Source organism: Ipomoea nil, unplaced genomic scaffold (genome assembly GCF_001879475.1).
Source record: "Ipomoea nil cultivar Tokyo-kokei standard unplaced genomic scaffold, Asagao_1.1 scaffold0188, whole genome shotgun sequence".
Taxonomy (NCBI): Eukaryota; Viridiplantae; Streptophyta; class Magnoliopsida; order Solanales; family Convolvulaceae; genus Ipomoea; species Ipomoea nil.
In genome coordinates, this window is record NW_017616616.1 from 3080485 (window position 1) to 3092524 (window position 12040).

General features: G+C 36.9%; 2 protein-coding genes across 2 annotated transcripts; both read left to right on the forward strand.

Annotated features, from left to right (window-relative positions):
* The first annotated feature begins 902 nt into the window (after positions 1-902).
* On the forward strand, positions 903-6684 carry LOC109183292 (T-complex protein 1 subunit alpha). The gene is made up of 17 exons (XM_019333390.1): positions 903-1152; positions 1252-1316; positions 1656-1745; positions 1844-1930; positions 2025-2084; positions 2205-2255; positions 2604-2699; positions 3389-3454; positions 3579-3796; positions 4394-4490; positions 4667-4753; positions 5130-5264; positions 5383-5487; positions 5725-5853; positions 5942-6045; positions 6180-6270; positions 6359-6684. Exons 1-17 carry the CDS (start codon positions 1080-1082, stop codon positions 6440-6442), a joined length of 1638 nt encoding a protein of 545 aa, XP_019188935.1. The 5' UTR covers positions 903-1079; the 3' UTR covers positions 6443-6684.
* A 2095-nt stretch (positions 6685-8779) lies between these two features.
* LOC109183301 (GATA transcription factor 4-like) lies at positions 8780-10289 on the forward strand. Its single transcript, XM_019333395.1, has 2 exons — positions 8780-9237; positions 9568-10289. Exons 1-2 carry the CDS (start codon positions 9022-9024, stop codon positions 10096-10098), a joined length of 747 nt encoding a protein of 248 aa, XP_019188940.1. The 5' UTR covers positions 8780-9021; the 3' UTR covers positions 10099-10289.
* The last annotated feature ends 1751 nt before the right edge of the window (positions 10290-12040 follow it).

Sequence of the window (12040 nt, forward strand, 5' to 3'; positions counted from 1 at the left end):
AAGAAAACATGTAACAGGGACAGACGCACAAGCCATGACATGGGCATGTCACCGCCCACCTGTGCGAACAACGCTTTTTTGAGTTGGAGTGTTTAATTACACATTTTAAAAGTTCAATGGTTTAATTACTTTATCGTGTAAAGTTTAATGAATTATTTGACCATTTCCCCTTAACCAAAAATGGGTGTAGACTGTATATTATGACACTTTATTTATAGCTTTGCCAACTTCTATTTACTGGGTTGTTTTTAACCAGCTTGATATATTGAGCCGAAGTATTATCTAAGTAATATAGTATGTTTTATTATATATGTGAAAAACATGATATAAGAAAAAAAAAAAGTTAAATAATCTACATAAGTGAACTTATTAGTACAATTGAGCTCCTTAACTACAAACAAAGAAAAAAAAAAAGCTTCATTGAGACTCTTAACCTGGCAAAAAATAATACAATTGAGCCCTAATTTATATGTTCAATAGGTTACCATTGATTTAGTGATGATTGATGACTAGTCTCCTGCTTATGCTATTTTTGTGATGTGGCAATGACTAAACATAATTTTAAAAAATTAGATGTTACGTAACTGTCACATTGAGTTTCAACTTTCAAGTAAACACCACATTAAAAAAAAAATAACATAAGTGAAAGCCTAGTCAAAGTCAACACTAAATCGATAAAATTAGGGTTCAATTATACTTTTTACTGATTTAAAGTCACTCAACGAAACTAAACTTGTAGTTAAGAGACTCAATTATATTATTTAATTTACTTTAGATACTTATTTAACTATTTTCCCTATTATATTACTTTAGTAATATACTGTATTTATACCTTTTTTTTTTTTCTTGTCACTACACCCAATAGGTTTGTACTTCCGATCAACTATATAACCCGGGTTCGTCGGGTCGGGCCAAAATGAAATAGTGTTAGCTTCAAAACCCATCGCTTCAAAAACCTCAGTTGCTCTGCCGAGGTTTTCAGTATACACAGCGCTTATTTCTTTCAAAGGTCGATCCAGGGTTTTTCCATCCTTCCAGAACCGTCTCCACCAACACTCACTCTCTCGATCTTCACACGGATGGCGCTTGCGGGCCAAACTCTCGATATTTCCGGCGAACGGCAGTCCGGCCAGGATGTCCGAACCCAAAATGGTAACCGCCGTCCCCGTATTTATGTGTATGAGCGAGATTTTGAGCTTTCATGTAAATCTTTCTGCATTTGGTTTATTCATTTGCTTTGTGAATTTGCAGTAATGGCATGCCAAGCAGTGGCAAACATCGTTAAGTCGTCACTTGGTCCCGTCGGGCTCGATAAGGTTGCTTCGCTCCCCCTATTTTCAGTCTGAGCATTTGCGTTTGTTCTGTGCACATACTCCGTAGTTGTTTAATTGTTTGTTTATAGTCACAGGAGTAGGTTTTTAGCACAATTACTGACAGAGACTTAAACTAGTTTTAAGGAATATTATTTGTCTCCAGATTGCCATATGTGCCAGTTAACTCATTGTTTTTAACATGGTTTCAATGTGAAGCTCACTTGAATTAAATTCTGTCCTGCCTGAGATTCTTTTCACATACATCTTAGAATGATTTTCTTGGTGTAGTTCAAAGTCATTCTTTATGTAAACTGATTCGTTGGTGGTTATTTCACCTGCCAGATGCTTGTTGATGATATTGGTGATGTAACAATCACAAATGATGGTGCTACTATTCTGAAGATGTTAGAAGTTGAGCATCCAGCAGCCAAGGTCACATTATAGAGTATTGTTATTATTATTTTTTTAATGGATAGGATAAGCATTATAGGCAAGCTGTATTTGATAATAATAGTGTCTCAAAATTGTAGGTTCTTGTTGAGTTGGCGGAGCTTCAAGACCGGGAAGTTGGTGATGGAACTACTTCTGTAGTCATCATAGCTGCAGAGTTGCTCAAGGTATTCATTTAAAACACGCAATGTTTGAGGAAAATTTTGACTACATTGCTGTACTCATAAATCATAGTAAAGTATCTCATTTTTGTTTTCACAGAGAGCAAATGACTTGGTGCGGAACAAAATTCACCCCACTTCAATAATCAGTGGATACAGAGTGCGTATTAAGTTCTAGTGTTTATTTCCCTTGCCAATCCCATTTCAAACAATGAGGTCCTATTTCACTGACAAAATCTTGATTCTTATGGTTTCTTTCAATTGTTTTTCCACTTGCTAGCTTGCAATGAGAGAAGCTTGTAAGTATGTTGAAGAGAAACTGGCTGTGAAGGTAATGTCTCTTGGTCATTTTGCTGAATGTTTGTCTCAGTATTCTGTTCTTTCTAGATAGTTCTTGAATCAAGTTATTTAAATGGCAAACTGTCAATTCGAGAAGCTAAAAGGTTGGCACTTTCCTGTTGGCTTTCTTTGTTAAACATTGGAAAGGGCTTCTTTATAATATATTATTGGGTAAAAGTCTAGAAGAATATATTACTCCTAGATCAACATTCTTTGGAAGTTGCTCTAGACAATACATGGTACTTTTTTATGATGTTCACAAGTTATCTATTTAGTTTGAAAATATCTAAAGGATTCTTTGATCTCAGTCATCTGACAACACTTTTTGTTATCTTGATAGGTTGAAAAACTTGGAAAGGATTCCCTCATAAATTGTGCCAAGACAAGCATGTCATCAAAGTTGATTTCTGGTGACAGTGATTTCTTTGCAAACCTGGTATGCTAATTGGTCATTTAGTCGTGGAATCATGTTTAGAATTGTAATTTGCTTCCTTTTGTGCAGACCTTGTATCTATGATGTAAAGGACAATATCTGCATAGTTGTGACACTTTTGTTAATATGTAGTGTGAATCCTTATTTGTCCTTTTTTTTTTTTTTTTTTTTTTTTTTTTTTTTTTTTTGTCTTTTTTCTTTTTCTTTCCCCCATCTGAAAATCATGAAACATGCCCCAATACTCTATTTTGCTTCCAGCTGTTTTATAATGTTAATCAGGAATATTGTTTATGCTGTGTCATGTATGACCATATAATATGAATAAAGGTGACTGCTAACCTTAATAAAGGAGTTCTTACTTCTAGTTGGCACTTACCAAGCTTCAGTAAGTTTGTAAGTTTGAGCTTTTGTTAATTCCTTTTCAAGGAAATTAATAATATCTGTGGCTACCATATCCTGTTTTCAACTACCACCAGAATGCATTCCTAATTCTTCCTTCTTTGCCTTTTGCATTGTGCATGTTTTTCTATATTTTATCATGTGGCTTTTCTTGTCAATGTTTTTACGTACGTAGAAACATAGATGGTATAAATTCCATCTTTTAGATGTTTGTTTGTGTGTATTATTGTTATTTTTTCCTTTTTCTAAATGACATGCTTTACCGTGAATAACTTGATCTGATTTATCTTTAGGTTGTTGAAGCAGTACAAGCGGTTAAGATGACTAATGCCCGAGGTGAAATTAAATATCCCATTAAGGTTAGTTCCTTATGAAGACTATGTCTGGCTTCAGAGAGGTTGCTCCAAGGATTTTTAATGCCTGTCTACATTGTTTAAACTATCATTTTAAGCACTTAGTTTCTCAAGCTCTTTGTCTCCACAGGGCATTAATATACTCAAAGCCCATGGGAAAAGTGCAAGAGATAGCTATCTTTTGAAAGGATATGCTCTAAACACTGGTAGGGCAGCCCAAGGGATGCCACTGAGAGTTTCTCCTGCACGGATTGCTTGCCTCGACTTCAATCTTCAAAAGACAAAAATGCAGTTGGGTGTTCAAGTTTTAGTCACCGATCCTAGGGAGCTTGAGAAGATTCGTCAAAGGTGATTTATTTCACTAGATTCTTGCTGTTATGCTGTACCTAATGCTCTTAAGTAAAACAGGGAAATGTTACTGACCTTAATTTAGTTGTAACAGCCCTCCACTTTTGGTGAGCTTCACGGAATTCAATTTAGGTGTCAGAAGCTTAATTTTAGAAGGCTTCTCCATTTTTACGTGCTCAGTGTGTTGCAATTTTATTCGTACTTACCAAATTCTGAGTAGTACTGCAGTGCTCAATCAGCATATTTTTTTCGTGAGGCTGCTTTTTCCAGGCATCCAAAGATTTTATGGTACATAGTAACAGTACATATTCAATAAACAGTTCTAGAAATTTCATCGGAAGAAATTATTGGGTTCTCTAAGTATGTACGTCCTTCACCTATAAATCTGACTACACTGACTATCCTAGAGAGATTCTGTGGAGGGTTTGTCGCAGAGGATGGGTATATCAAAATTTAGTCTTCAAGGTTCATGGGAATATAGGGTTGCAATGTTGCAAAGCTGCATTGTGTTTTCTATACTTAAATTGTTGCACTGTGTCCGTAAGCCTCCTTGTTACTGTCATAGCTTGCAGCAGTAATGGAACTTCTTTGTTACAGAGAAGCTGATATGACAAAAGAACGCATTGAGAAGCTTCTAAAAGCTGGAGCCAATGTTATATTGACTTCCAAAGGAATTGATGACATGGCACTCAAGGCAAGATGTTTCATTTATCATTTGCTTTAGTTGCTTTCTATTTTGAATGTCTTTATGCATCTTTTATGTATGCATTTTATGTCTTTATTTTTGTAAGTACACTCACAAACTAATAATTTTCAGCTTTCTTTTTCTTTGAGCGTGTTTAAGCTAATTTGCCTTTTATATTCTTTCAGTACTTTGTGGAAGCTGGTGCAATTGCAGTTAGACGGGTTCGTAAGGAAGATTTGCGTCATGTTGCCAAGGCTACTGGTGCAACTGTGGTATGCTGTGTATATTTATGTCATACTTTTTAAATCTGCTTTTGTTTTGTTTTTAAAATTTTTTTAAGCCTGCTGATGAATGATGATTAGAGCTTGAACCAAAATAAGGAGGTTTGTGGCATAAACCAACTAAACTTTTTTAAGTACCTATCACCTCAAAACTCATCTGACTCTTTCAAGGGACTGATTTGTATTTGTTATTAATTCATTTTTTCTTTATTGCCTTGTATTTCAAATTTTTAGATGGGCTGAGGAAATGAAAAGGAATATATTGAAATAACAGATGAGGGCATGACATGTTGTCAATTGATGGAGCATTACTGATTTGGCCTTGGGTTATTTATTTTGTGCTTCCTCATCCATTTCCATGGTGCAGGTCTCAACATTTGCAGATATGGAAGGAGAAGAAACATTTGAAGCGTCACTCCTTGGACAGGCAGAAGAGGTTGTTGAGGAGCGCATTGCTGATGACGATGTTATTATGATTAAAGGGACTAAAACCACTAGTGCGGTATGCTGTTATCTTACCTTTCATTTGGTTCCCCCATTTAGATGCATCTTTGAATATCCATTTCTTGATTATGATAGTTACAGGCCATACCCCTTGACTTTAATTTTCTCTCTGTCAGGTTTCAGTGATACTTAGGGGAGCAAATGACTTTATGCTTGATGAGATGGAGAGGGCCCTGCATGACTCTTTATGCATTGTTAAGAGAACATTAGAATCCACAACTGTAAACCCCTTCTCTTGCTGTCTAACTTATGATAATCTTTTGTTGAAGATTAAATATCATGCACCCTGCCGGGTTAAAGGCAGACAATTACTGTGCTTAAATTTATGGGCAGCTTGTTTTGAGTTTTTCTTGTAATGTAATCTGAAATTGGGTAAAGAACTTCAATTTCTTTCATTCTTGATGGTTTAGATATGAGTAGTATGTAATCTGGATTGGTTGCTAACTACGGCTAAACAGGTTGTTGCTGGTGGAGGTGCTGTTGAGTCTGCCTTATCAGTTTACCTGGAGTACCTTGCAACTACACTTGGATCTCGGGAGCAACTGGCAATTGCTGAATTTGCCGAATCCTTATTGATCATTCCAAAGGTTCAAGGGTGTACAACCTTAAAATTATTGCCCATTTGTATCTTTGTTGATTCCTAACTTACTAGCCTGGGGAATCTTTCTGGTGCAGGTACTTGCTGTCAATGCTGCTAAGGATTCGACCGAGTTGGTTTCTCAATTACGTGCACATCACCATTATGCACAAACACAGGCAGATAAGAAACATTGGTCGAGGTATTATGTTGTTGCTTTGTTACTGTTGTTTTCTTTTGTATTTGTATGCCATGGTGACATGGTCTATCAATCAGTCAACAAATTCCCTTCATTATATTTTCCAAGTTGACCTTGGTTTCACTTTGTTATTGTAGCATGGGACTAGACCTAGTGAAGGGAATCGTACGTAACAACTTGGAAGCTGGAGTAATTGAGCCTGCTATGAGTAAAGTGAAGATAATCCAAGTAAGCTCTCATCATCATTAATTAATAACATAACACACAAAAGTTGGGTTTCATTTACTAATAACCCTTGCAACAAATGCTGTCCCAGTTTGCAACTGAAGCTGCTATCACAATTCTTCGAATCGACGACATGATAAAGCTCTTCAAAGATGAAAGTCAGAATGAGGAATAGGGTTATATATTTTCACAGTTTCTGAACGAGTAAGTTGATGATTCGTAGGGGAGATGTAACATTGCCATCCATTTGATTTGTGAGCCGTGAAATGATGTTTCCCAGGCTGCCTGCTTGTTTTATTCTGAACTTGTGTGATTGTGATACAAAGACTTTAATCCACTGTCAGCAAATTTTGAAGTACTCTTAACTTTATTTGTATGAAAAACCAAGTATTCGCAATTTCTAAGCCGTTTCCTTCAGTCTCTTCAGACCATTATACATTGCATTCACACATTTTCTCCAATGTAAACTCAATCATAGTTGCAAGCTTCTGATTTACCCATTAAAGCTGCCATGCTATATACTATAATAATAAACCTGCTAGTGCTGCAGCTGGGCGGGTGTTGTGGTGGTGCAGAATAGTATAATATTTGGGGCATGTGTGTGGATGAAGCTTCATTGAAAGCTGCATACATTATACATACATATTCACCTGTGTGTCAAACTGTGCAAGCTGTAACGTCGTTAGGTAATTAAGAATCTTGGGAAGCTGGGTTGAGGTCAAAGCTTAAGCACATAAACATGGTGGCTTCGCATGTGCATCTGCTTGCTAATTAAGCTGCATTCTCACGTGGGTTTCAATATAAAACTGCTTTCTTTTTTTCTTTTTTTTCTTTTTCTTTTGGCCCAATTTCAGCAGACCCATCCGCCCTTCTTGTGTTGAGCACTCAAAGATTTGATCGATCCCGGGAGAGAATTTTTTTTTATCGCATCATCGTATGCCTCACATGGCCTTGCACGTGCCGCCTATTTTGCTTTGGGATCAGTATGCAGTTTCACCAGTCCTCATCCATCACGTGCCTCCATAATGTCTATCTTCCACCCCTTTTTGACTTAAAAGATAAAAGACCGGAAATGCATCAAATCCACCTCTTAAGTTGAATGAATAATAACATTAGGTATGGTGGAGGTTGGATTGAAGCATGTGTTTCATCTCAACTAAAAATCTGAATTAATATTGGACTTCAAGTAACTGAAGTGCCAAAATGACACCGCTATATATGACTATGTCCGTTAGGTAACTGTCCAACTATTATTGTATTCAATAAAGAAATTTTGAATTTTTTAAAACTCGAAGAAACAATGCGACGTATTATAGACGCTCAAAACTCCCGATCTCATAAATTCATTAATTATGATTTAAAAGGAAAAAAGTTATACTCCGTAATATACTACAATTCAATAATGTCCATCCACTATATGAATTGAAGGTGAATTTATCCTGTGGATTGAAAAGATACACAGTACACCGTACTATTTTAATGAACTCGGTTTCAGCCAGCTGGAGATTACATAAGCTTGCATGCCTTGTCCCTTTTATCTTTTTCACAATTTTAACCTGTCTCTACTTTCACCCATTTTGGCTCAAACATGGACAACCATGCCTTCCCATTCTCATGTGAACTATCAAATTTAGCATATTGGCTATGGGGCTGGGGCTGACTCTGCAATACACTATACACACACATATATATATGGACCATCATACTGAAATTACGTACATACGGTGGCCTTCTTAGTTTAAATCAGTCAATTATATACAAGTTAAGCTTATTTATCTCTTTATGGTCATTTGCCAGTTATAGTCACAAGGTGAGTTTAGATAGTAACGGACAAAAAATGTTTATGGATTTTAAGGCATCCAATGCTAATTGAAGTTATATTGTAAGTAATTTGTTTATGAATGATCACAATGTCACATGACATTACATGAGCGAGAGCAGTGATCATCAATACAATATAAAAGAAGATTCTGATTTATTAATTACGGAGTACTTATTAGTATTCCAAGAGGCCCACGCATATAGACAAGATAGTTGTTCTTGTATTAACGTCTAACTCAAACCGAATCTAAATTAGTTTTATATTCTTGAAAGAAAGATAAGCTAGCTAGTTACATTGTTTCCTTATATTGAATCTTGAGACCTGACCCAGACCAAATTCATGTTTTTGAGTGATCGACAAGTGAAACTTGTATTATTGAACAGACGAAGGAATCCGCAGTGAGAATACCATGTAAATCACACATGAGGGGTAAATTGCACAATTTTGAGTGATAAGGGGAACCCACACTAGGAAGATCATATAAACTTACACAAAATATATACGTAAACTATACTAGAAAGATCATGTGCTACGGGCCTAACCGACAAAATTTTGACGAAGATTAAACTCGTGATTTTTTTGTATGAGGATTATAGTGAGATAAGGGGGATGGAAAAGATAAACCTAAAAAAAAGAAAGCCTAGAATTAATACAAGCTGGCTATACCATTAAAAAACACACAATCTTGTTAAGCATTGGCTCGTTTTCACAATACATTTTAATGTTACACTCTCCGTTATATATATATTTTATACTACGTGTGATTCAGTGTCCACTCTACCAGTGGGCTATAGCTTCTAGGCACTCGTACATTACTATATTACCTCCCCCGCCCCCCACGCCGCTGCCATTCATCTCTCCATCTCCCCTTCAAGCTTTGCGTTACTCGCCGGAGAGATCCGAGAACGCTGAGGATTTGGAGGGAGCGGATAATGGATATCTACGGAGGAGTGTCGGCGCCGGAACTGTTTCGCATTGATGATCTTCTCGACTTCTCCAACGCCGACATTTTCTCTTCCTCCGCCGTAGACGACTCATCGAACCACCACCTCCTCCCTCACTCCGCCGAGACCACCTCCTCCCCTGCCGACAACTACTTCTTCAACCCCCACTCCTCCGCCGACTTCACCCACGACCTTTGCGTCCCAGTAAGTAGTTAAGTACAAGAGTTTGGTATTAGTAAATTACTAATTTGCCCCTGCTTTTTCTGTTGATGGAGCTAAGATAAAATTATGAAATTTCTGACCATCTGAAAGTAATCTTAAATTAGGTAGAAAGCCTTGTTTCGATCATTTTTGGTATCTGACTTTTTACTTTTAATTTGATTTAATATTACATTCTGATGGTCAGAAATTTCATAATTTTCAGCAATTAATTTGTTATTACTCCCTCTATCTTAGACTTATAAGTCTAAGTAAGAAAGAGTGGAGTAGGAAATTACTAATTAGCCCTTGTTTTGTTGTGTGGATGGAGTGAAGAGTGAAGATGCGGCGGAGCTGGAATGGCTATCGACGTTTGTGGAGGATTCGTTCAGCGACATTGCGGCGAACTCGACGATGAATCTGACGGCGAGCAGCGCGGCGTTTCAAGGCCGGTCCAGGAGCAAGCGATCCCGATCCGCCGCTACAGGATGGACCGCCGCAATGCAGCCGCCGCCGCCGCCGCAGGAGACGGTTACTCACGAGATCTCCAACAATAAGAAGCGAGAGAGTTCCGAGGACGTGCCGCGCAGATGCACGCACTGCGCCTCCGAGAAGACGCCGCAGTGGCGGACCGGACCGCTGGGCCCCAAGACGCTTTGCAACGCCTGCGGCGTCCGTTTCAAGTCCGGCCGCCTCGTCCCGGAGTACCGCCCCGCCGCTAGCCCCACCTTCGTGCTCACTCAGCACTCCAACTCTCACCGGAAAGTCATGGAGCTCCGCCGCCAGAAGGAGCTCTTCCGTCAACAGCAACAGCAACAGCAGCAGCAGCAACAGGAGATGTACGGTCGTCACTTTCAGGTCTGCTGACGCCAGCTAGCTCCCCCCGCACGTGTTATCGCCATATCCCATGCTCGCTTTTCTTTATTTTCGCTTTTTTCTTTTTTCGATTCTCAGAAAATTTCCGCTGAGTACTCAAACTTTTTAATTAATTATTTATATCTTTTGTGCTGAAAATATCTGCAACAAATTTAATAAATCCTCCCCCCTTTTTGCCTTTCTCTTTTTGAATAATAAATCAAATTGGCATTTAATATACATTAACGAAAATTTAATAGGCGTAAGATTTGGTCAAGGTAACATCATGAAGTAAAATTTAAAAATATGTACCACATGTTCACATGTAATAAGAATAATACTTGGGAATGCAATGTAAATATGAACTTATAGCCATTAGATCAAAAAGTGAATTGAAACCACAATAAATTAATTTTAATTATAACAATATAAAAGTGGTTAAATTAATTGAGTCCTTCAAGCTTATCCTCCTAAAACTCAAAAGTTAAGTGTATGTGTATAACTCTCATTACATTACATGTATTAATTATATTGAAAGAAAAAAAAATGAAAGGAAATAAAAAATAAATTTCTATTTTTTCTTTGGAAAAAATAAAAGAAAAGAAAGTCAAATTGGTTAGTGAATTTATAATTTTATATAATTAAGTAATTGAACTTAAAATGTGAACACTTGAACTATTAAACAAATAAAATATATACAATTGAGACATTCAATTTTATTTTTTTTTTGAAAATTGAATGAAATATATTACTCGCTCCGTTCCTAATTGATTGTTTTACTTGCTTTTTGCACGAGTTTTAATACAACATAACAAATGTTATTAACTTTCCAATTTTATCCCTCAAAAGTAGATATTGTTTGTACAAAGTACAATTGTACTTACCTCTAGAAATTTGAAAAGTCAAAAGGATAAATTGGAAAATGTAGATTGATAGTTATGTTCAATTTTAGAAAGATAGACACTATTTTGGAACAAACTAAAAAGGAAAGTAAGACAGGTAAAGTGGGACAAATGGAGTAATATTCAAAATTCTGGTTACATTAAGTATCAAATGCAGTGTGGGTACAAGTCTCTGAATGGTCCTCTGATTCTTCAATTGAATGCCTTAAACACTCCACCACTGAAGGGCCTTCGGAATTCAAATGGCTTGATCTTCAAAGAAGGGCTTGTATATATAGCTTGTTCTTCTTGAAGGGCCTTCGCGTTCAAACGACTTGATCTTCAATGGAAGTTATGCTCTTCAATGGTAGGAGAAAGTGAAACTTTGGGAGAAGAGGAGAAAGTGAAACTCTTACATATCATATCGTGTAAACAATATGATTAGATTATTATACTAGGATAAATTAGAAAAAGATCTTAATTACACATATTTTGATTGTTTAATGTTTTATTTTAAGTATAGTGTTTTTTTTTTTGAATGCCACTGACTCTACTACAATGTAACACCTCCACTGAGGCTCAAAATTACAACCTCCCATATGGGAGTACAACCTGAGTGCCATTAGACCACAAGGTCTTGGCATAAGTACAGTGATTTAATTCCATAAAAATAATAAATTCAGTGACTTATTTAATTTTTTTTTTTAAAAAATAAAAATATGTCATAGCATTGGAGGGTAAAAAGTAGGGGTGTAAACGAGTCGAGCCGAACTCGAACCAATCCAGGATTGAGCTCGATCGAGCTCAACAATTTAGAGCTCGATTAAGCTCAACAATTTATGCTCGAGCTCGAGCTCGACAATTTTCGAACAGCTCAATTATTCGAGCTCGATTTTGACATCAAATTTGACCTAATTGATTTTAAATTCATGTTTCAATTAAAAATAAAAAGGTATATATTGCCGTATCTTGTCTCCGTGTCATCGTCGTCGACAGTCTTCCAGACTACAGAGTTAGGGCTTGGGGGAATGAGGGAGGGACTGCGGGAGTACTGGAGTAGAGTAAGGGAGTAA

Excerpts from the sequence above, each read along its gene's own strand:
- LOC109183301 (XM_019333395.1), top strand. The coding sequence starts at position 9,022 with ATGGATATCTACGGAGGAGTGTCGGCGCCGGAACTGTTTCGCATTGAT. Across the intron at positions 9,238-9,567 it reads CCCACGACCTTTGCGTCCCA|AGTGAAGATGCGGCGGAGCT; the intron begins GTAAGTAGTTAA and ends GATGGAGTGAAG.
- LOC109183292 (XM_019333390.1), top strand. The coding sequence starts at position 1,080 with ATGGCGCTTGCGGGCCAAACTCTCGATATTTCCGGCGAACGGCAGTCC. Across the intron at positions 1,153-1,251 it reads GGATGTCCGAACCCAAAATG|TAATGGCATGCCAAGCAGTG; the intron begins GTAACCGCCGTC and ends GTGAATTTGCAG. Across the intron at positions 5,488-5,724 it reads GAACATTAGAATCCACAACT|GTTGTTGCTGGTGGAGGTGC; the intron begins GTAAACCCCTTC and ends ACGGCTAAACAG.